At 44.7% G+C, this 25,359-nt stretch overlaps 1 protein-coding gene across 2 annotated transcripts; it reads left to right on the top strand.

The window, feature by feature from the left end:
• The first annotated feature begins 9,120 nt into the window (after window positions 1-9,120).
• ZNF131 (zinc finger protein 131) lies at window positions 9,121-25,112 on the top strand. 2 transcript variants are annotated; one of them, XM_018562311.1, is made up of 8 exons: window positions 9,122-9,243; window positions 11,341-11,466; window positions 12,240-12,341; window positions 13,803-13,947; window positions 15,361-15,712; window positions 15,815-16,037; window positions 21,008-21,138; window positions 24,174-25,112. In XM_018562311.1, the coding sequence occupies exons 2-8, from the start codon at window positions 11,343-11,345 to the stop codon at window positions 24,834-24,836; spliced, it is 1,740 nt and encodes a 579-aa protein (XP_018417813.1). In that variant the 5' UTR covers window positions 9,122-9,243; window positions 11,341-11,342; the 3' UTR covers window positions 24,837-25,112. The 2 variants fall into 2 exon arrangements, with proteins under 2 accessions (XP_018417812.1, XP_018417813.1); XM_018562310.1 differs by having other exon boundaries at window positions 9,121-9,243; window positions 15,361-16,037.
• The last annotated feature ends 247 nt before the right edge of the window (window positions 25,113-25,359 follow it).

Raw genomic sequence — 25,359 nt, 5'->3', positions numbered from 1 at the left:
ATAGATTGTTTTTTGTTTTTTTTAGCATTTTATAATGGGGGGGGGGCATCATTAAATAGGCCGAACTTGCTATTTTACTGCAAGGTCTGGTTTAAATCATTTTGTTTGCTATTTATTTTATGTACCGTGTGAGTGCACCAAACTAAACTAAAGCTGGCCATACACTGCTGGAACTTCGTCCGAGTCCTGCTGAGCAGTGTGTGACCCCCTGGGGATAACACCCCCCCCCCCTCTTCAACAAGAAACAAAACAGAAGTTACACACATACAGCACAGAAGAACAAAGCCCTCCGGTCAGGATTCAGCTGTCTACCTACATCTAAAGGTAAAAGGTCACTCCTTTGAAGACAGTTAAGTACGCATCCTAGACAGGACCAGTTTAAAAGAGGTGCAAAATAGACCATTTACAGTATGTAAAAATAGACAATTCCAGCTTGAATAAGGATGGGGAGGAGGGGGGGGCTTAATAACAACTGATAGCTCCAATCATGCAAATGCAATCAGCACCTTACGACAATGAGGTCTCTGACCCAATGCTGGTTATGATTAATAGATTATGTTGATTGTAGCAACATTCACCATATTTATTTCCAGGAAATCTTTGTACAAGTTGTTCTGAGTTTAGAAAGCTGGTCAGTCAGATGATCAGCTAAACGTCTTCAAAAAAAATACAGCAAGTCCAGTTGCCTTGATTTACTTTTTACAGATGTACCATGACCTGGATGAATTAAACCTTCACAGACACTCTTCAACAAAAGTCAATTTTTCATTTGAATTTCTGGTTGGTATTGCTGTTTAGGTATTCTGACAATGACACACTCACCCCTGTCAGAATACAATAGTCCAGCAAGGGGATACAAGCACCTACTGTATGACCAGCTTTAGGACATAGAAGTAGGCAGGAGGAACCACAGCACATGGTGGGGGGAGCAGGTAATTGACACACCTAGAGGATACCAGAGATCTTTTAAGACACAGGTCACCTGGAAGGTAAGGCTGGCAATACAGTACACAGATTGTTTTTGCTTGCTCAGCCCGGCGGGATGGGGATTTCCCCCTCATTGGGTTACTGTATTCATAATACCCCAACAGCTTTTTGGCTGCAGTCACTGTCATACCGGCTCTGATTGTAAAATTGACTTTTGTTGTATGGGGATGGAGAGGTCCTCCTGAGGGGGCCGAATTTCAGCTGTATCAGCAGGACCACAACTGAAATTCAACAAGTGTGTGGCGGCCAGTTTAAAGAAGAAATCACCCCTTCGCGTCCACTGATGTACGTTGTACATCATTGGCAGGACGATCCTGTAAACAGACTCTGTTTACCTTTTTAAAACCGGCTGCCGGCTTTACAATAGAAGCGGCTCTCGCTTTGCTGCCCAACCTGCAGGCCCGATATGTCGGCAGGAAGCTGGGGAGAAGAGCAGCGAACTTCCGAACCGATCTACTCCCTGATCTGGGAGCCACGAGGATTGCATCACTTCCGGTCCCTAAGCTGTCAGTGCTGGGCTACTGAAGCCCAGCAATAAGCTATTGAAGTGCGATCTAGACTTCAATAGCTTATTTAAAGTGGAAAGGTGACACTGGGGGTGTTTTGGACCCCCAGCATCACCTTAAAGAGTACCTGTCACTGCCAATATGCTATTAGCATGGGGGGCTTGTAAGCCTCCCTATGTGATTGCAATTAAAGTAAAGTATAAAAAAAATTTACAAAATAATATAGAATAAAATAAATGTAAAAATCATAAAATAAATTTTTTTAAACATGTAAACACACGTTTGGTGCGCCTACGTGCGGAAATTTAGATTGCACTACACATGTTGGGTATCCCTGTGCACGCCAAAATGAGAGCAATAATTCGAAATAATTTTTAACCTGGGCATTGTGGGTAACTATTTAGTCACCCTAACCTCATTTATTTTTTAAAAAATGGGTATTATATTGTGTTTTGGGGCACTAAATTTAACTTAAGTGCATTTTTCACTAAACTTTTGGCGTTAACAAAGAGTTTCACCAATATCGTGCAACATAAAAATTGGCAAAAAGGCCTTAGCAGCGAAAGGGTTAAACTATAAAACTTTTTTTTCCCATAAGCTCTGACCAAACCTATATAGATCGTCCAGCGAAGTCATTCTTGAAATGTTGCCCAAACAATCACACTCATCATGTTTCCAAACAGTTCCAACTCTCTCAGCTCGGCTTCCCTGAACTTCCTGTCCAGTTCAAGATCACAAATAACCGCACAGGTGCATCTACTAGCTTGAAGAAGGGAGGAAGGAGGAGCAAGGAGAAAGGCAGTGGCTTGCCCTGATGTGCCTGTGTGTTTGTGAAGACACACAAGGCCTACTAGCACTACAAGGGAAGGGAGCCACTCTGAGGTCAGGTTCACACTTGCGCAATCTGTGACCGTGGGGCAATCGTGCACGAAACCGTGCGGCTTGCCGTGCCGTCACGGAGTCGCACACCACAGCTGATTGCGTGGGGGTGGTGCCATTCTTTTCCAATGGCACCCCAGTCATGCCGAGCAGAATCGCGGTGGGAAACCGTTAAAAAAGCTGTGCGTCGTGAAAAAAAAGGTACATGTACTTTTTTTCTGCAATTTCCGCGCGGATGTAACCCCATTGAAATCAGTGGGGCCACGCAGCAACCGCTGTGTGCAACTGCACCCGATCTCGCGGTCCCGGATCACCTAGATCTGCACCAGCCCTAAATCAGGATGGCAGGGCCACTGCTCAGGGAACAAGCAGATTGTGCAGGAAGCTAAACATCAAGGAGTAGCCACCATTGTAAGTCATTTCATCAGCATTTGAAAGAATGTAAAAAGCTTTTGACTTAAAATCACTTTAAGTATATATCAACTTGATGATTTATTGTGAGGCACTTAGTGGCATGAGGGTCATGTTAATACTGGATTTTACTTTGTGGCTTGCTTGAGCATTTCCACAACAAAGTGGTACAGTTAAGGGTCTTCACATCAGTTTACATTTTGCACTAGGGCCCTGTGTTCCTGTGTGATTAATAGCATGCCTTGTTAAGATCATCTGCTGCCCCCTAATGTATATACAGCATTATGTCACACAGCTAAAATCCACAGAAGGCGTAGGGTGATAATAATATATATTAACAAAGTGGGTGATTTTATGGTAATATAACTATTTAAATGCAAAGGACAAGCAGCCTAAATAGCAATTGCTATAGTAACACACACTGAACACAATGCATTACACTGTTCCCAAAGGGCTTATATCGTAGATGGCTATTCCAGTTAGTAGAACAATGGGTTATGTGGATTTCATTTTTAATAAAAGAGCCAAGCAAAGTCTCTCCCCCACACTCCTAGCAAGTTTTATCTTAGAATGTACACTGAAAGGGGCATGCACCATGCAGTGTACATCTCGGCTCTATTCTTGGTTTATTTTGGATTCAGCCATTGGCGTGTTCTGGAGGCAGGGCTCATGACATCATATAACACCGCACGTGTTGGGCGCCGCCATCTTGGTGTATACCTAGGTATACACCAAGATGGTGGGGCCAATATCGGCGCGCGTTGTCACCTGACGCCACGCATACATGGCGTCATGTAACGTCATGCTCCCCGCCTCCAAGATGGTGGCATGCATTCACAGAACACGCAGGTGGCCAACATGGCCGCCGCACATTCTCAAACAAATTATTATTATGTGTCTGAATACATTTTTCGTATATTCGGACACATAGTAATTCATTAATTTTACACGTAGTCTGGGTTTTGTGTTCTGACTCTATTTTAGTTTGAAATGTATTGTTTGCCTTCTGTTGTTTTATTTGATAAGTATACTTATATTGTGCTGACAAGTTTAATACCTTTGAATAAAAGTTTTATTTTTATCATACTTTTTAATATGTTTCTTTGCGGCTTAACAAAATAGGAGTCTTTAAATTGTGCGGATATTGGGGGAAATGGGTGTGGTTACTGGGGGTGTGGCCACTGAGGGGTGTGACCACTGAGGGACGCTGTAAAGCTTTCTTGCACAGGGCGCCTAAAGGCCTAAGGCCGGGCCCTGGGGACTTCCAATACCAGAAGAGCAGCAAAGAGACCTTGGGTAACTTCATTTTCAGGAGAAGAGATTAACGATAGCAGCCTACATATTCCCTTTATTGTGTCTCTTGTAAATAGACTTTATGTCATAATTTTGTAGTTACCAGACTCCGTTAAATCTGAGGTTCAATCTGTTTTTATCGCGACTTTCCCGGTTCCTCCTTTCCCCTTTTATCAATGTGCGAATAAAATGTTTGATTTGAAGATTCCTGTTTTCATTGCATATCTTCTTTTAGACCCAGTGACATCTGTACTTCTCTGCGCAATGCAGATAAATCATGGCTGGCAGGAGGGGCCAGCAAGGTACTGTATATACCTGAAAACATCACAGCACCCTGCCTCAATACTCTTCTCAAGAGCCCTTAGCGCTGAGGTAAGCAGTGGGTTGGCTCTTAGAAGGAGCGATGCACTTTGATAAAGTATCAGAAAGCCTTGATAGGTGGTTGTCAGTCTAGAGTGGACACGCATGATTATTGTGTGGCATCTCTCAGACAAAATTTGTCTTTCAATTACTCCGGGAATTATTTTGGATATGATTCCATTATTTAAAAAAACTCCAGATGAGCACAAGATGTTCTGGTGATCTTTAGTTTCCTGGTCTCGGTCAGCTGGTCCAATTGTCAATGAGGAATACTTGCAGCGGTTCAGAGAACAGCAAAATGTGATTGATCACAAATTTATAACTGCCGTCTCGGAGATGTGGAAAGTGGAGGTAAAGGAGACCTGTTCCACGTTGTTGGTTGTGCCGCACGTGTGATTATTGTGCGGCATTTTTGAAACAAAATGTATCTTTTAGTTACTCTGGAAATGATTATTGATATGCTTGCATTACTCTTCCAAATTCTCCAAACAGCTTCTCTGTCCGTAAATCTCCACCACTCCACAGAGATTCTTGCAGCAGTTCTGTCAGTTATGACAGATTCATAAACACCTGACCGACACATACATCAATCTGCCGCACAATCGGATATTTGTTACACTACTGCGAGACAGATTTCTTAGGGCTCTGTCACATGTGCGTTAAGAATTTACCGCAAGATCAACGCTTATTAACGTGTTTGCAAGGCGTTAGGGAGGCATCAACAACGCTTGGAAAATGCTCCACCCCAGTGGGAGAGTCGGACCTCTGTGTGTAAAGTCTTCTCCAGCACATCCCAAAGATTCTCAATGGTGTTAAGGTCTGGACTGTGTGGTGGCCAATCCATGCGTGACAATGATGTCACATGCTCCCTGAACTACTCTTTCACAATCTGAGCCCGATGAATCCTGGCATTGTCATCTTGGAATATGTCCAATGCGCCATCAGCGAAGAAAAAAATCCATTGCTGGAAAAACCTGATCATTCAGTATATTCAGATAGGCAGCTGACCTCATTTTTTGGGGATATAGCATTGTTGAACTTAAAGTAGCATATATGCATAGATATATGCATAGATATATGCAAAACGTTTTTTTTTAAACGCTGTAACAGGATGGCGTAGGACGCTGAGGTCCTGAGCACCGCCCGTCCACAGACCTAGGCTCGCTTGCCTCGCTAAGGGCAATGACCTAATCGGTTTTAGCCGGCTCTCCCGTCTCCAACGGCCCTCCTCTCCCCCACGAATAGCGCTATATTAGCACTTCACTATCGGGTAAACACCCTGCATCCGGCAACAGCAAGAGCGCTGAACGGCTGGAAGATACCTGGAAGACCTCTGATGCAAGTATATCAGCCATATATTGCCATATACTAGACATGTGCGATTAGTTTCGTTCCGAATCGAAATTCGGAAGAATTTTCGGAAATTCGGATGTATCCGAATTACAGATATAACAGATGCAAACAAATCCGAATTTCCGCAGCGGTAGTTTGTTCGAACGTTCTCGTTTCTTATTCGTTCGTTGGAGCAAAGTGACATTAGAGAAGGAGAAAAACATTTTTCCCCCTCAAATGTCACTTTGCTGCAAACGAACGACCGATTAAACGAACGTGCAACCGCTAACGAATTTCGTCCGAATCCGAATTGACTTTCACACCCAAATCCCGAAAAACGAAATAACACAAATCCGAATTTAAAACGAAACGAAACAAATTTTTTGGCAGTGCACATGTCTACCATATACTGAACTCTATTGCATATCTGAGGCTATTGCATGCTATATCAGTTTACTGCACACCGGTCCACTGGCTTTTAATTTATATCCAGGATACAGCCAAGATACAGCGGCCTGTAGCATTTTATTGTGGTTTTTACAGCTCTATCTATCCCATTAGCCCAGCGGTACTAAACCAACGTATGGGGGGCAAGGAAAAGAAGAAAAAGACACAGCAGCTGCAGCCGCAGGCACCATCGTTACCACCAGCGACTACAATGAGGAGAAGCTCTTCATCAAAAATTGGATCATACTTTACAGGTACCCGTTCAAGATTATCTGTGGAGGGGGGGAGGTAGGCTGCAACTGGCTCCCCACACCTCTACGGGAGGTCGGGAAAGGGACAAGGTACAAGATAAACTGGCAAAAGATCATGCTATACATTCACATGCCAATTCGCATACTTTGTATACTAGATCATCCACAAATATACCCAATGAGACATCCCCTGAGGGGAGACTGGACACTCAGAGGGATCAGAGGAAAAGCATTAAGTTTGCAATAAAAGGGTTTATTGTTTAGTTATCACATTATTGAACACCTGAGGAATATGTATAATAAGAATGGAGGAATGTAGATGATAAAAGGGAAAATAGTGAGGTCTCTATATGGGAAACATTTTTTGCCTTTAATGTCACTTTAAGGTCTGGGCGTTTTTTACCTTAATGCATTCTCTGCATTAGGGTAAAAACTGCCCAGCACCTTTTTTCTACCCCAGTCACCTCCCCCCCGCCGCCGGTCCGAAGAGATCCTCCGTTCCCCAAACTTCCGGGTTGCGGGGGAGGATACTGATGGCAGAGTTCCGGGTTGCGGGGGAGGATACTTCTGCCATCAATCAAAGAGGGAAGGAGCGTGGCCTGCCACAGGGCTGTGTATGTCTATGGAAACGAGCGGGCACGAGCGCCTCCATTAGAACGATGGTGGCACCAGTGCAGGGGGCGGGGAGAAGTGCGCTGCGGGGAGCCACTAGAAAACAAGGAATTAGGAACTTTTAAAGAATAAAATCAACAGCCTCCAGCAGAGGAGGGTCTCCTTAAAGGAGAAATAAATAAAAAAAGTTAGGCTTTCATATCACTTTAAACCTGACCAACTGAAGCAACCGCAGATCATAACACTGCCTGAAATCCAGGTGGGGACTTATCCTTTTGGCTGGGCAGTTTATATTTTTCAATGAAAAACTTACTGCTGCACTTTTGAGTAAATGTGTAACCGCCTGGCAACCGTGGATCATTTCTACCTACCCTATCAATTTTGACTCCACACTCTTATACCCTGATAGCGGGTGCCAGTCCCACAGGAGGGACAGCAGAGCCCGGAAAACACCGCGGGGGTGTCGGGCAGGCACTTTACCGGCCCATAGAAGCGATCTGGTGGCAGCTGAACCACCAGAATCGCTTCTATTGTAAAGCAGGCAGCCGGCTTTATAAAGGTAAACAGAGTCCCAGCATTTTGTTTACAGGGCCGTGCTGCCAATGACGTAATAGGTACGTCCGTGGTCACGAAGGGGTTCAATACAAGACAAGTAAAAGAAAAAGTGTGACAATTCCTTATCTTTATACTCAGCCACTTAAGACAGCACTGAAGCCAAAGCTTGTGCTGTCACTGTCCAAATCAATGATGTCACTGGTTGCCAGGAGCTGAGCGGGACCAGTGATGTCACTGGGCAGGACACTGGCCAGAGCTGGGCGGAGAGATGATGCAGAAGCAGCACCCACCGCCCCCCACCCCAGGTAACGTGCACCACAAGCACCCCATCCCTTCTCAGAAGACAAACATGCTAGGGAAGCCCCTGTGTGTATATAGCATGTGGGATACGGGCTTTAGATTGTAAGCTCCTTGCAGGCAGTGACTGAGGTGAATGTGCGCTATGTAAAAGTGCTACATGAATTGTCAGCGCAAAAAAAATGCCAATAATAAACAAAAGCCATCCACAACCCTTCTGCTCACCTCCTGCCATGCTTCCCTCTGGAACTCCCTAACCCAATCTGTCCGCTTATATCCTACTCTGTTCACCTAAGTGCTCCCTGAAAACTCATCTCTTTAGGGAAGCCTAAACTACCTCTACCTAACAACTGAACTTTTATTCTCCCCATCAGCTCATCTCCCATTACCTTTTAGATTGTCAGAGCTCACAAGCAGAACTCTAAGGCTGGGCACACAACTTACATCCAATCACAGACACTGAGACATTTCCCAAACTCTGCAGCTGCGGACCGGGAAAATGTCTCAGTACCTGTGATTGGCGCTGCCAGCTTCCTGGCGGGCTCGGCACGTGGAGCTGTGAACACACCCAAGCCCATCCTTAATCACTAACCCTCTGGTCTTGAACCGTATTGTCTTCCTTTATTCTGTAAAGTGCTGCGTAAACTGCTGGCACTACGTAAGGCTTCATTCGCAGTAGGCGCACAGTAAAATGCTGCGTGCCCACTGAGCGACAACAGTGAACCACAGTGCTTTGCATTGTTACATGGCAAGGTAGTTTACTTTTTTTCTTAACTTTATTTGGTGCGTACAAAGTGTACACTCCATTCACGTCTCGTAATCAGCAGTGTTTTACATTGCACAGTGGTGACATCTTGTGTAGAAAGATGCAAGTCTGCACTTCACCACAGTCCACCCACACATCCTGCATTGTAGTGTGAACAGGGCACATAGACATCAACTGTGTTCTAGCTGCTAATATTGACTGGCCTTGACGCAGAGCGAAAAACCTCAGTCACCGCTGTATGTGTGAACATGCCCCAAACCCTGTATACTAGTAATAATAACAGGGAATGAGATCACCGATTTCATCATTGGCAGCCTCCAGGTTCTCTCTATCACATGACATGACATGATTTAGAACCACAGTCACCCTCCTCAGCTCACACCCCACACTCTACTTCGCGTTTAAGCGGCTCTCCCACGAGGTCAGAGGCTGACATGACGTCACTTCCCGCGCGGGGGCCGCCGGGAAGCCGAGTCGCCCGCCCTTTCCCCACAGCCATCCACAGAAGGGAGGAGGAGGCCGCGGGCTGCCAGTCTCGCCGGGGCCGGTGAGTAGCGGGTCGGAGCCGCCAGGGAGAGCTCCCGCCGGGAGGGATGTTTGATTCGCGCTTACACACGGGCCGGACGGGAGGCCCTGGGAGAGGAGGGGGAGATTTTTAATGCGCGATTTGATGACGTAATAACGACTGGCGCTGCCGCTGACAGGGCTGGAATAATCGGGCGCGCTAGGGGGCCTGCGAGGAGCGGATAACGCGGGTTAGGGGATGCGGAGGATGAGGGAGGTGGAGGGCAGCCTGCTATTCCTGGCGGCATGCCGGTTTTCCGCTTGGGACATAGGGGGGTCCGGATCAAGGGGAGGAAAGAGAGACTAGGCCTTCCGGTTCTGAGGACTGATGTCTGATTGGAGGGAAGGAGAGGCCGGCAGCGAATGAGCAATGAGTGTGGGCGGGATGATAAGTGACAGCTGCTAGGGCTGCAGGGTGGGCGGGGCTGTATACACACGTGGGGTGGGTCCGGGCTTCCAGGGACACTTCCTGTGTGGAGAATTTTCCTTGCAAACTATTAAAACTGAAAATGTGCCATAGAATGATTTTTGTTTCTTAAAGCTGAACGTCAGGCAGATATAAAAGACATTTTAATGCAGCTCTGTAATTATCAATACATTATTAAATGTGTGTCTAGCTTGATAAATATGGCCCGGACTCCATCAAAACGTCCATAATAAAATGATGCTTTGACTTCTTTCCACTGCACCCATAAGTGCCTCTAGATCTACTTTGGAGATATATATATATATATAGGGAATTTATCAAATCTGGAGCAGATCAAATCTGGAGCAGCTGTGCATGGCAACCAATCGGCATCCACCTTTTTTCATTTTCAAAGCATAACTGAACAAACTACAAGAGAGAAGCTGATTGGTTGCCTTGGGCAACTGCTCTAGATTGTCTCTGCTCCAGTTTTGATAAATTCCCCCCCATAGTGTTTTAATATCCAAGTAGTGAAAGTACCTGAATTTGATCTGGTACCCACCTCTTGTAAAGCAGAGCTCAGCAGCACTTAGAATTGATAGGTGTGCTCATGTGCTAGAATGGAACACGCCGATAAGAGGAGAGAGCAGTGTGATGGAGAAATTGCACTAGAGAGAAAGATGACAGAGGAAAGATATGTCTCCCACACCTTGCCCCCCAAGTGTGCAAAAAGGGGGGTGGGGAGGCAGCCAATAGGGTATATTGAGGCATAGAAAAGCAATACAATAACATTTATATTTACAGCTAAAAGTTGTATTTCTAACTAAATCTGTGTGTCACTAAAAATGAGAGTTTCCAATGTTTAGGTCAGTGGTACGTGTCAAAGTAACATCCACATGAATGGCAGGACCCGAGGTTTTTCAGCAGAACATTGCCCAAAACATCACATTGCCTCCGCTGGCTTGCCTTCTTCCCATAGTGCATCCTGGTGCCATCTCCTCCCCAGGTAAGCAAAGCACACGCCCCAGGCCATTAAAGGAGAATCATGGGGAGAGTAAAAAACACTCATCCCCATAATTAGACCCAACATGTGACACTGAAGTTGTCAAACGTCGGCTCTGTTGATCAAGAACTGAGCGATCTCACGTCGGTGAACGTTTAGTTCCCAATCTTCTCCCCGTAGGGATTCCACTCTCCAGTGCTGACTGGAGGGACAGACGGGAGGGGGTGGACACAGTTGGCTCTGCCTCTGGAGAGTTGGAGCCAGCTGTCAATCAGTCAGCGGGGTGGATCCTGACCATATTGGCTCTGTGCTGTCAGCATATAGCGGGCAATAGCCAGCTATATGCTGACTTTTGAGTCACAGGAGGACATTAGTATATGTCCTCCTGCGACCCTAAAGAGAACTCTGGCAAAAAAAAAAGGTTGGGCTATAGTTGTCTTTTAACCGCATATAGTCACCAGAATACAATATCATTCTCTATAGTGGGCCAAACATGTTTCAGTGTGTGTGTACATCAGGTTAGAATAAATGAATGTATAATGCAGGAGCCAGTGAGTTCAGTCTGGGAGCTTGATCATGCTGCACAAGGAGACATGGACATTTATTTTCATTGACCGTTGTGCTGTAGATGTTTTCCTTTCTCTAATCTATTGTTCATACTGTCTGTCCAGTTATGGAAGCTGAAGAAACGATGGGCTGTATCCAGGAATTTCCAGATCACTATAAAGTAATGATGGACAGGCTAAATGAGCAGCGGGAGCAGGACCAGTTTACTGACATCACTCTGATTGTGGATGGTAAGTTTCATTTCTGTGTGCGGTTTGTTGTATATCTGTGGCTGACCATGTTTCAGTGTTGCCTGCGTGCAATGCTTTACACGTACCATTCTTTTACAGTGATTGCCTGTTTGGCTGCAGGTTTCCTTAACAGGCCAGGACAAGACACCCATGGTGCAACCGACAGAATATCATTCCAGCCTTCTGTGCTGTGCTGTTTGTGTTTTTGTAGCGTATTTGTTGAAAAGCCAGAAGACAACGTAAAGGAAGTTATAAAATGACGCGAGGGAATTTCTGTCAGTTTCACCATGGTGGTAGTTGAGCGGCTGGCAATGATGTCATCCTGCTTGCTGGTGTTTCGCAGTTAACATGAGAGACAAGTGATGATCACCTCGGAATACTGAAAAAAGAGATTTAGGAGCCATGCACATGGCCGTGAACAGTCACATGTACTATACGACTGTATTTGTCTCCCACCCTCTGCCATACTACGGCAGCTACTGATATTAGGGACTGAGGACACTGTTGTGAAGGGGAGGGACCGAGGACACTGATGTGAAGAGAACTCCTGACGTAAAGAAACAAAAAAACACATGTTTTGTAAAATCCACTACATTTCAGACTGCGCTGGCTTGAGGTTTTACTTTTATAGGGTGCTGTGATTGATAAAAGGTTGGGAAACACGAGCATAATATACAGCTGTTTACTTGGCTTACCTCTTAAATTATTAATAATGGTGTTTATCGAGTGCTCCAGCTTACCAATCCTTTTGGTTTCTTCAATCTTATGTGCAGGGCACCAGTTCAAAGCCCACAAGGCCGTCCTTGCTGCCTGCAGCCATTTCTTCTACAAATTTTTTCAGGATTACACTGAAGAACCCTTGGTGGAAATAGAAGGTATTTACAGTTTTTGTTCATACAAGCCAGTAGGTTTTGCTGTCTGAACATTTGTCTGCAGTATTTGAGTTGTGTCTGATGCAGTAGTCCCATTGACTCTCATTGCACCGCCCCAAAGAGGTTGTTTAAATACAGGAAAAATACTCCTAAGGTCATGCAGGTGCTGGGTGAATTTCCTGCATGTAAGGAATGCGTTACAGCTCATTCACACCTATGCGTTGCGTCAATTGGGCAATGCGCCTATCGGGGTCAGGGGTCTTATGTAGGGATGCACCGAAGTTTCGGCCGCCGACACATATCTGCCGAAAATGGCGCTTTTGGCAAAAAGCCGAAAAGTGCCATCTTTTGGCTGAAATTGCTGTGCACGCCTAGAATCTCTCCTCCCCGCTGGGCGCTGCTCTGTGTCCCCCTGACACAGCATAGCGTCCAGTGGGGGAGGAGAGAAACGGTCACAGGAGGCCGAGCGTTTCGGAGGAGGTAGAGCGCTGTGAGCGGCCGGTGTGTCACAAGAGGCCGGCTCTCCTCCCACACCATCCCCCTCAGCCTCCTGTGACAGATTAGGAGAGTGGCGGTGTGTGGGGGCGGAGACAGCTGTCCGGGGAGGCTAGGCCAGCGGTGCGGGGGAGGAGTCAGCTTTCACAGGAGACCGAGCTCTCCTCCCCACACCGCTCACTCAGCCTCCTGTGACAGCTGTCAGAACGCAGAGCGGTATACAGACACTCTGCAATAATTGAGGGCATAGTATGTTAACTGTGTTCCCAATTATGAATGAATGGGAAGTGATCTACAACACTTCTGTTCATTCATGATTGTGGACATGGTAAACATACAATCTCCACATGTTATGGATGAACAGGAACACTCAATATAGAGGCTTCTTGTCATTTAAAACAGGGGCTGCAGAAAAAGAGAGGACTCTGTGTTCCCTGAGGACTCTGCTCAATTTCTTTGTCAATTTTAAAAGGGAAATATCAGGGGTCGGCTTAGAGCCCTAATATTTCCCCAACAGTAAAGCAAACAATTAAATATAAAATATTTTTAAAAGATTAGGGGTTAAAAAATGTTGGTTTCAGACTGACATTTTAAAAAAAAAATTTGTTTCGCTTTTAAAAATGTAATTTCGGTGCACCTCTAGTCTTCTATTCCCTATCTGCCCCAGTCCAGTGACTTGTGCATTTACAAAATGTAGCATGTAGCACAAAAATCACCAGTTTGCCATGCCTGCCCTAGTGTAATCCACACTATTTAAGAAGTTTAAAAAAAGTTAAAAGAAATACTTTCACCTGAAAGCTGTTATTCAGTCATCGCAGGAGAAGCACATTGATTGGCTCCTGTGTGCTGCATAACTAAGGCTTTTAAGTGCTAGTACAATCACTGTAATATAAGGGGGTGCCTAGAGTGTCATTTATGACTTTTTATTGGTAACTGTTTATGCAGAAATACACTCTTGTTTTTAAATAGGTGTGAGCAATATGGCGTTCAAGCATCTGATAGAGTTTACATACACAGCAAAACTGATGTTACAAGGTGAAGAGGAGGCCTGCGACATCTACAAAGCAGCGGAATATTTACAGATGCATGAGGCCATCAAAGCACTTGAGATCAGGTATTGCAAAGTTTTTGTGTCGCTGTATTGTTAACAGTATTCTAAAAATGTAAAGAGACCGTGTCACCACCCCATTCATGTGAGTATTATGCCGTCTTGAAATTCTAGCATAGAATAGCTGTGGCATAATTTCCTTTTTTTTTATTTATTCCCTTTCCTTTTTTAAATTTGAGCTACTGGTGTGCTGCAAACAGTCCGGATGTTTCTCCAGACACTTCCTGGAAGCACTGCGTTCTATCCTGACAACTCTGTGCCCCCTCTATGGCCCTGCAGTGTCCAGATGTATCCCCTGCACTCCTTACAGCATTTAGGGCCATATAGTAAATGGTGGTGCTTGCGGTGATGATCACGAATGCGCCGTGCAATACCAAGTCTTGATGCAAATAAAGATAACCAGCACTCGATGAATACTTGTAAATTCTTTTTTTTTGTATTTTAAAAGGTGCGTCACGTGCAAAAACCAACGTTTCGGGGCCACGCAGGGTCCCTTCATCAGGGCGACATGGATCACTATGTCCCCCTGATGAAGGAAACCTGCATGGCCCCGAAACGTTGGTTTTTGCACGTGATGCACCTTTTAAAATAAATACAAACCAGAATTTATAAGTATTCATTGAGTGTTGGTGTTCATTTACATCAAGCCTGCTATGGGCCTGGCATAGCTGAGGAAGCCTTGCATGATCTGCAAACACTGTCGTTGAAGATTCATCTGATGGCTTAACGGAGATTGTGTCACCTTCAGAGGGTGAATTCCTGCGGTAGAAGGCAGCATATGTTCATCTCTCCAGTTTTACATACCTTTTCTGCATTCCAGAGTTGTACCCTTCTAAAGTCTCTTCATCATTGGATGCTTCCATGAGTGTCACATGCTTGTTTCCCAGCTGCATGCTGATTCCATCCTTCAACCCCCCACATCACCGAGCACAGCATTGATCTAGAGGTCGGCAGAAGAAACCAAGCACGCAGTGGGGAACACAAGCATCCAACACCCGGAGGTGTCAAGTGCCGTAAAGGCTTTCTGAGGCTGCACCACTGGAACGGAGGAGAGGTAGGTGGAACAGGCCGCCAAAGGGTACACTGCCTTCTATTGTAGGAGAGTGCAGGTTTTAAATCTTGAGACCTGGCACCATCTCTTAAACTCTGTTAGGGAAGGCAGTAAAATCACACTGTTGGCTGAAAAAAAATGCAGCTCAGCTTTGAAGTGTTGTCTTTTCTATCTGCCCCAAAGAAAGGTCTGTAGAGTCTGTCTGATGAGCTCTCTGGTACCCATGGACAATTTTTTATCACCTCTTTCTGTTGACTTTGAGTCTTTATATTGGTTTAGAGTACCAGATTAAAGAGATCCCCCTCTGCGCAAAGATGCAGTCCTTTCTCCTGGTGTACATTCAGTGATTTTATATATGTGTTTTCTAGGAACAAGGAGACCGTTTTAATTGAAGGGAAACCTGAGGAAAATGAGAGCATTAAAAAATGGAATGTGGAGGATTCCGCTGCCGTCCTTACGGAGACCCTGGCATCTTCAGAAGGTGAACCGGTGGAGATTGAAGTTGAAATAGCAGAAGGAACAATTGAGTTAGAAGATAACATGGAGGCTTTGGAAGCCGTGACCTCCTCTGACCAATCTGTCAAATACATCCAGACTACCGGCACGTCTGATGACTCGGCTCTGGCCCTCCTGGCAGACATTACAAGCAAGTACCGCCAGGGGGAGAGAAAAAGGCAGTTTCAGGAAGACAGTGCCAATGAAAGTGATGCTGGCAAACAGGTAGAAGGCATTGAAATTATGGAAGTTCATCTGTCACATATCAACAACATGTTCCATTGTCAGAAATGTAATCGTTCATTTAAATTGTTTTACCATTTCAAGGAACACATGAAAACGCACACCGCTGACAATTATAAGTGTGAAATATGCAATAAAAGCTACGTCCGGGAGGTTGCCTGGAAGCAGCACCTAACCTGCTACCATCTGGATGAAAGTGGGGCCGCCAAGAGGCCAAAGCCAGGAAAAAAAATCCACGTTTGTCAGTACTGTGAAAAACAGTTTGATCATTTTGGCCATTTTAAGGAGCATCTTCGGAAACATACAGGTAACCTTTAGCGTCATCATGGTGTTGTCCAGAAGAGGACATTATTCAGCAACTGTAGTCAAGCTGCATTGCACCTTGCCAACTGATTTCAATGACTTTGTTGCTAAAATACATCTTTACAGTAAAGGGCTCCGTGCAAAGAAGTACTCCCCTTTCATGCTGCTGATCTCTGCAGTATCAAAGAGAAACTGCCAGCTGAAGATCCTGCGGAATCCAACATTTTTAGTGTGTTCAAAACATGATCCCCCACTGAGTTCAGTGGTTCAATCCACCGGACATTACTTCTGTATCCTGTAGGAGTGGGAGGAGCCACAGGGCGCAGTGAGAGACCAGGTGATTGACACGCCGGGATTCTGCATGATCTTCAGCTATTTACTTAATGTAGAGATCAGCGTCTCGAGCAGCTGGAGAGAGGTGAGTATTCCGTTTCTACTTTGTAGAGAACTCTTATCATACAGTAGGGATGCACAGATACCAAGTACTGATACTTCCAGCTCAAAGACTAGATTTTTTTATTGTCATGTGAAAGTTTTTCTAAAACAATAGACTAATGATTTTAGGATAGTGATGGAGCGCCAGGACCCAGTCACACCTGCAAACCTGATAGTTCTCGTGAAAATGCCAAGTATCGGCACTGGTATCGGTGCATCCCTATCGTACCGTTTTATTTTGTCTCCCATGATATATCTGTAGACACTGGCTGTGAGGATTTCCTATGAGTGTTCTCATCTGTACTGGCATGCAATAAAACCGCTTGGTGGATGCATGTAATTGGTGATCTTTGTACATATTGTTCAGGTTGTGTATAGGGGTCTGGCAGTTGTACAAAGGAACAAGCCCAACTTCCAGTAAAACATTTTAGTTTTGGATATTGTGTAAAAGGGTTCAAACTTTTATAAAACAATTTTCTGACTTTTTCCATTATGAAGATTTCTCCTTGTGTCCTGTCTATTTGTGATCAGATTTAACAGGAAGTGACTGAAAGGTTCCCCATAAATGACAGCTGGCAATACAAAGAAAACTTTGTAGTAGTAGAGTGGGGAGACATTCGAGCTCCTGTGAGGTTTTTATTTCTGCCTGTGTCCTTGCTGGGGAGATTTCCCCTTATTCATGTCCTGGTAACAGGTGGAAGAACAGTAAGTGGAGCAAAGTTTCCTCAATATGCACATAGACAGCATTTGAAACCTGATAGATTCTTGACCCTTCACCACTCAATCCAAGAAGTAGTATAGTGAACGATACAGAATGTGAGTATTTTGTGTACATATATGATTATAGGACACGGACACCAGAATAGCATCCACAGTGTGCTATAGTCCCAGTGTAACTTGAGGGGACTGCAAAGCAGCAGTGCTAACTCATGCAGCACACCCAGTGCAATTCACCTGGGAATTAGATTTCAGGGCCGGTGCACACCACAAACAGTGCATTGCAGAGCGGTCAGCGGATCGCATTCCGGCCGGCTTCCTGCATTCAGGGGCGGGAGGGGGCAGGGCAATGGATTGAAGTCAATGGCACCACTGCAACGCCCCCCGTCTGAACGCGTGGCACTTTAGTGCCTGCGTTCTGGTCCAGTACAATCGGCAAAAGTGCTACACCGTCCTGCCCCTGAACGTAGGGAGAGGCGGCTGGGTTGCGATACAGTGCGTTCCAGAGTCTGACCGCTCTGGATCGCACTGTTTGCGGTGTGAACCGGCCCTCAATTGTATAGTAAAGAAAAGCATTCTGAGGGGCATTCTTAGAGTTCATCTAATGGCAAAAAGTTTTTTCTATTTTGGATAGAGTAGGAGAGGGTTAGAATTGCAGCCATTTGTGTCCTTTTAAGGAAATGTCCCTTCACTACCTTCCTGTAAACTGAACAGGAATGGAAATGATATCTTTCCAGTGTGAGGGAAATCCCATCTTAGATCGTTGTCACAGGAATAGGTGTCCCCCTTGTAAGATCTCTCCCCTTTATTTGGTGACAACAAAAAATTGTGGTCAGGACAATTGGAGAGAGTGAATCTCCATAACTGTGACACAGACAGCAGTCAAAAAAAAATATCTAGCAGGTTCTATAACCTCTCGCCACTCTATTTAAATCTAAAAGGAAATAAAAATACACCTTTTTAGTTATAGCAATCCCTAAGAATTAAACTCTTTGTCCTATATTCTCTCCCTGTCTTTGCTGAAGTGTCTACTCAGGACAGAGCTGAAAGGCTACCTTCTCTTTCTTCTCCTCCGCCATCTTAAAATAGCAAACGGCAAATAATGAAAATAAGCGAAAAGTTCAGTAAAAGCCCAAACTATACTCCCCCTTACCCCCCACCCCCCACCTTCCACAGCAATGCAATGTCCACAATCTCCCACTCTGGCACCAACATCTTCACCGAGTCTGGGACCTTTGGCCATCTTGATTGCCTGTGCTGAGATTTTGTCCACATTCAGACCAAGCTATTTAACAAAGTGTAGAGCTGCAACTATTATTATTATTATTACATAGTATTTATATAGCACCAACAGTTTGCGCAGCGCTTTACAACGTAAGGAAGACATTACAATACAATTCAAGACAAGATGGTAAGGAGGGCCCTGCCCCTAAGGGGTTACAATCTAAAAGAGGAGGGGGAAATGATACATGAGGAGGTAGCTGTGAGGGGATGAATTATTTGAGAATGTGATTAGTTTGCCGATTTTTTATTTTTTTGATCGGATAAAAAAAATTAGCTAACGTCCTTAATTTAAATAAAATACACAAATGCAGTGTTTCTAACAAAGTTACTTCAGAATAAAACTGCATGCACAATTTTTTGCAATCGCACTGCACTGGAACGCATTGTACTACAATCACTCTGTGGGAGGCCTGTTTGGGGTGAAATGAATGGCACCTGCAATGCACCTCTCGCAGCAGAATTTGTCAGACAGAAGCGGCTGAAAAAATTACTTTTTTTTTTGTTTTTTCTCCAACTTCATTATTGTTTCTTTTTTTTTTTGTAATAATTGTAATGTAAGCACATGGCGCTAGAATAGCTTCAGCCAGGAAACGACAGCTGCCAGTGGCAAGATTCCGCAGACGGCAACTGAATGTAAATACAACAGGTAATGGGCTGCTGCAATAGCCAGCCTGCTATTGGCCATTTCAAATTGCAACAGCCAATAGCAGGCTGACTATTGCACCCGCCCACTGCTTGCTGTGCATTCCTCCCAGTGTGGAGGAGAGAGCTAGGGGATCCAACCAACTAATCCATAATGAGAATAGTTGACAACTATTCTCATAATCGATGAGTTGGTTGCAGCCCTGACAAAGTATTATGACACATGTCATAATACAGCAAGGGGTACTTACAGCAGTTACCTTTTCATTCACATGGTCTAATCAATATTCAGTAACTGAAATAAATGAAAACTGTTGCTACAGCTGCTTAAGGTAGTATTAAACTCTCAACCTTTTTTTCAATAATGAATCCAGATCAAACAAATATATATTGCCCCGCAAAGTATTTCTTTAAATTTTTTGCCGCCCACTTACACATTATTTTCCCCGAACAGCTCCAACTCTCTCAGCTCAGCTTCCCTGAACTTCCTGTCCAGTACAAGATTACAAAGGACAGCACAATCTCCAGCAGCTGTCCATCTACTAGCAGGGAGCAGGGGAGAGTCTTGCCTTGCTGTGGCTCAGTGTTTGTGGAGACGCACACAGCTTACTAGCACACACAAGGGTGGCTCCATAGGACCCTGCAAGGGGGAGAAAGGAGCCATCCCAAAACGGGATATCAGGGCCAGTGCTCAGGGGACCATCTGATTCTACAGGAAAACTAAAACTTCCAAACATCAAGAAGCAGCATCCATTGTAAGTGATTTCATCAGCATTTGAAATAGATGAAAACCCTTTGACTTTAATATCACTTTAGGTCCCCTGGGAGACCAATGTCACTGCTGCTTTTACTGGCCAGCTTGGTCCGGCATGCTGATCTCGGATTACTTTCACTTGCTGCTTGCTTATTCTGTTTCAGTGTTTTTATGGTCAGGGGGTCAGCATGATGGCCAGACAACCTGCATTTTTGGGAGGTCAGTAATGGCAATATTCTTTTTCTTTGATAACAGGTGAAAAGCTGGCCATACACCTATAGACTATCTGCAGGTTCTCTATGGTCAGATGGAAACAGTGCAACAGGTTCCTCCATCTACGCCAAACTGTGTGAATGGAGGAACCTCCCACTGGGCCAAGCTGCAGAATCTTGCTAGTTGGCCCCACTGGCTCTCACAATACCTGATCAATCTGATTGGATGCCGGCATTGTTCAGGTATTTTGACAAGCCAGCGTGGCCGACTAGCAAGATACTGAAACTTGGCCCAGTGGGAGATTACTCCATCCACACAGTTTAGCGTAGATGGAGGAACCTGTTGCACTGTTTCCATCTGACCATAGAGAACCTGCAGATAGTCTATAGGTGTATGGCCAGCTTAAAAATATATTTTTAACCCAATAAAGAAATTTTGAAGAGCAACTCCAGTAATTTTAGACCCCCCCCACCATCTGTCACCCCCCTTAATCTGCTTCCCCCACCACTAGAAGCCCACTTCTTCTTCCTTTTTTCTTTTGTGGACTTCTGCTTCCTCAGCCAAGGAGTGGGCATTCTTCCAGGACTGAGGAGCGCCCATGTAATGACGTGAAGGTTGCCTAGTCCTGGCGTACTTTGAGCCCAGCATGCTTGATAATGCACACCCTGAACGAGCGTGTAACAAAAAGTTGGGGTGTGTGTGATCTCTCACACACGTGAGGGGGCAGCTTAAATTTAAAAAAATAAATAAATCCCACCTTCGTATTAAGTGAAATTAGATGACACGTCCCATAAGCAGTAATAATGATCTAATGTGTTTGTGCATATGTGAAATGTACCCATACCTCCAATTCTTTTTCTACTGATGAAGCAGCCGGCATTGAATTAACCGTTGACATTTCATGTATGCACTTTTTTTTCTTTTTCCAGGAGAAAAACCTTTTGAATGTCCAAACTGTCACGAGCATTTTGCCAGGAACAGTACCCTGAAATGTCACTTATCAGCTTGCCAGTATGGAGTTGGTGCCAAGAAGGGAAGGAAGAAGCTGTATGAATGTCAGGTGAGTTCTCCAAGTAAACTAAGGTTTCATGGCCTTCCAGTGTTCTTTAAAGAGAGCCTGTCACTATTGAAACATATGCATGCATCTTTGCTTTGCGTGAAATGTGTATTTTCACAACAGGTTACTTGACTCTCGGGTGAGAGTTGTCTTTGTAGAGTCCCTTTTTAAGACATCCTTCTTATGTGGCATTTCTCTCATTCAGCAATGAATAAATATGTGATGTAAAAAAATGCAGTGGGTTGTCTCTGAAAATGTCTTGATGGGTGGATTTTAGTCTGGAGGAGTGGATTTTCCAAGGCAAGCTGTATTTGCATGCAGATCCCTCCAGGTTAGGGATGTACCTATACCGTTTTGTTTTGTTTTTTTCGGTATCCAGTACGAGCACCGATATTCCCGCTAGCATGGAGCCGGCTTCCCGAGCAGCGTGTCATTACCCTCTGCCCGTCTTCTTGATTTCCTGGGAAGCCGGCTCCATGCTGTTTGGCCAGTAAGCCAGCATCCCAGCCAATCCAGCATGGAGCCAGCTTCCTGTTCAATCAGAAAGTCGGGAGGCTGGTTATTACCCACTGCCCGGCTTCCTGATAGGCCGGGAGGCCGGCTCCATGCTTTTAAACTGGTTTGATGCTGATTGGCTGGGAAGCTGGCTTCCCGGCCAATCAGTATGAAGCCGGGCTGTGGATAATGACTTGTGGCCTGGCTTCCTGATTGGCTAGGAAGCCATCTGCATGTTCTCTCACAGCACTGCCAGTCAGAGGAAATTTCCCTCTGACTGGAGGTTCTGGTATAGAGGTTAAGTATCGGAGCATTTGGGCTAGTACGAGATACTAGTATCATTATCAATGCATCCCTACCCTAGGTAATGCCCACATGTGATGCAGAGCCTCTATGACTGGCAGAACTAAGGGATGGGCCCGAATTGGATTCATAGGTGCAACATTTTGAAGCTACAGGTACACATTTGTGACGTATATAATTGTTAGAAGCGGTAAAGGACACCAGTGTATAAATCTTTTTTGGTTTGTAGTATATTTTAGAGAAATAAAGGTGAATGAAGTCAGTCCGAGTGATAGTGTAAGGAAGGCAGTCTCCAATATCTTCTGCTGTATGTGGTATACACTTAGTAGCCAGAATATTATGACCACCTGACGTTTGTAGGCAAATTGGCTATAATTTTGCGCTGAAGTTGCTAGAGGACCAGAACATTATAAATAGGGAAGCAGGTTGTTTACCACGACAGTAGAAGTGATTTTTTTCTGAAGATACGGGTAAACAACGCGATTTAACAGCCTTTGAACGTGGGATGATTGTTGGAGCGGAGCCATGGAGCGAGTATCAGCAAAACAGCAGAATTCGTTAAATGTTCAAGAGCAGCTGTTGTTAAAGTGTTTAAAGACTGGACTGTCAGCCGAAAATCTGGGTCTGATTGTGGGAATTGTGGCCGTCAGCGACTAGTCAATGTTAGGGCAGAACGGAGAGTGGTAAGACTGGTACAAGACAACAGAAGGGCAACAGTGTCGTCAGATTCCTCGCACCACCTTTCAACATCTCGTGGAGTCACGAGGCGGCCCAACGAAGTCATCTCGTGGAGTCACGAGGCGGCCCAACGAAGTACTGATGGGGTGGTCATAATAATCTGGCCACTCAGTGTAGTCCTTTTATTTTGTTATAGGGAAAGGTTTCTTCTACTAAAGGTTAGTGGCTACACACAGGTCCCAGTTTTTAATGACTCCATGTGCTTGACCATTAGTTGTAATGACAGTTCATTCCCTTCCTCCTCATGTGTGAAGTGGAGGTGCAGCATTATCCAGCAGTAGTTCCTGATCAAAATTTAGGGTGCTCGATAGTCAGGCTTTACCACAGTAGACAGAAGGAGCCAAAGAGCCTCACACTTGGTTCCCATGGCTGTGCCTGCAGCCTGCTCATGTACTGAAAGTCTGGGCCAGACGAAGGCGTTTTTTATGACATTATTAAAGAAACAAGGCAGGCAGGTGGCAAATGACTAGTCACAAATATTGCCTGTGGTCTCCCTGTAGCTAATCTTTTTTTTTTTTTTTCTTCTTTGTTACTGACTTACGGCACCTTGTTTTGCACTGCAGGTGGCCATCTTAGTAGAGGCAGGGCTTTGCTTTCTCATGTCAGAGCCTCCAGTACATAGTGACCTCATCAAATTTAACTCCAAATCTCTTGAGACTAGCAGTCAGAGGTAGCAGTGCCTCAGATCTAACACTGCAAATATATAGCTATGAAGCTGTGTACACAGGAGAATTTTAGGCTCCTTCGTATACCAGGAAATGTACTGTTATTTTTCAGCTGGAATTCAAAAGGAAAGCTCAATCTTTCAGCGTTAGGCACAGTCAGCCTCTGTAAATGTCCCCTTTTAACAAAGCAAATATTCACTTTTTTTTTCTTTTACTTCAGATCCACTTTAACCTCTTGCCGTCCGCCCGTAGTAAAAAAATTTAATATAGTAAAAAAATAAAACCCCCAGTGGTGAATAAATACCACCAAAAGAAAGCTCTATCTGTCCCCAAAAAAGGGTATAAAATTCATTTCAGTACAGCGCTGCATGACGGAATAAATGTCAGTTAAAGTACCACAGCGCTGAATACTGAAAAATGGCCTGGATGGGAAGGGGGTTTAACACCGCGGATGTCAACTGGTTAAAGTTCATGTGGTCATTTTCGGTAAGGATGCACCGATACCAGTTTTTCGGTATTGAGTACTGATTTTTTTTTTTTTTGGTACTCGCCGATACCAATATTAGAAGTCCCATTAAGGAAGCCAGGCGGCATGTAATGACTCGCCACCTGGCTTCCTGATTAGTCGGGAAGCCGTCTCCATGCTTCTCGTCACTAGGTGCCCGGCTTGCTGATACTGGAAGCTCGAGTATTGGTCTAGGCATCGAGTACTCGCCCAAAATACTCGGCATGGGCACCGATACTAGTATCGGTATTGGTGCATCCCTAATTTTTGGTGTAAGTTGTATTCAGTGTATTTTCTGGTTTTTATATTAACACATATCTGCTTGTTTTCAGGTTTGCAACAGTGTTTTCAATTGCTGGGACCAGTTTAAAGACCATCTGGTTCTTCACACAGGGGACAAGCCCAATCACTGTACAATTTGTGATTTGTGGTTTATGCAAGGCAGTGAGCTGAGGAAACACCTTCGTGAAATACACAACATCTCGGAAAGAATAGTGACCGAGGTCATGCTTCCTTCTGAATCTGCAGAAATGGAGACTGTGCCTTCAATGACCTTTGTGGAGCAAGTGGAAGAAGTCCATGTGGTGCCAGTAGATCAAGTTATCCAAGTGCAGGTCGATCCTCCCCAGCTGACGGTAGGCCAGTTGCACCAAGATCTGCTGGAAGTGAATCAAGTAAAAGGCACCCATATACTAGATCTACAGACACAGGTACATATGGGTCACATAGAGGTGGAACATCTTCAGATAGACCATGGTACAGAGGTTCATGTTGAGGAAGTGCATGTAAACCAAATACACATGGAAGAAGTTGAGGCTGAACTTCTGGACGAATCCACTATTCATCACATTGAACATACTATCGAAGAACAGACCTGCCAAGAAGAAGTAGAAGAAGTAGAAGAAGCAGAACTGCATCAAATAGTCCACACAGGAGCTGAGAACTTACAGATCAGGCAGCTGGAGATCACACACATTGAAGCTGCTGCTGAGTAGAACATTGCACTGAAAAAGAGGGACAAACAACCAGTGTTAAATAGGGTTGGCTATGTTTCTTGATACTTGTTATTGAGTTAGAGGAGTGATATGTTTGGAAGACAGCCATCGGATATTCCTACATTTTTTTTATAAGCTGTGGATTTTCTGTAGAACGTATCTGATCCGCAAGAATTACATTTGTCTTGATGGGAAATACTTTGGATTGAATAAACAACCAGTTTCTACCTGTCACTTTTATCATCGATGTTCCCTGCCAGCACCCACGCGAGATTTGAACCTACTTAGTCTTGACAGGATATTGTGTTCCAAGCTGTGCCATACCCCAGTTCTTCACATGATTTCTTGTCCCGAGGAGCAGATTTGATGTCATACCTGTCAATTTTGAGACAGTTCTCCCTTGGTCAAGATGACTAGAATATCTAGTTTATTTTAAATGGAGCTTCCAGGCCTTCTATGTAATTACTTCATTTATGGCTGCAGCTGAGTTCTCACCCAGGACTTTCTATGGTAAATCTCTTGG

This window comes from Nanorana parkeri, unplaced genomic scaffold (assembly GCF_000935625.1).
Source record: "Nanorana parkeri isolate BGI_ZX_2015 unplaced genomic scaffold, ASM93562v1 scaffold571, whole genome shotgun sequence".
NCBI lineage: Eukaryota > Metazoa > Chordata > Amphibia > Anura > Dicroglossidae > Nanorana > Nanorana parkeri.
The sequence above is the reverse complement of the archived record's forward strand: the minus strand, read 5'-3'. Positions and strand labels throughout refer to the sequence as shown.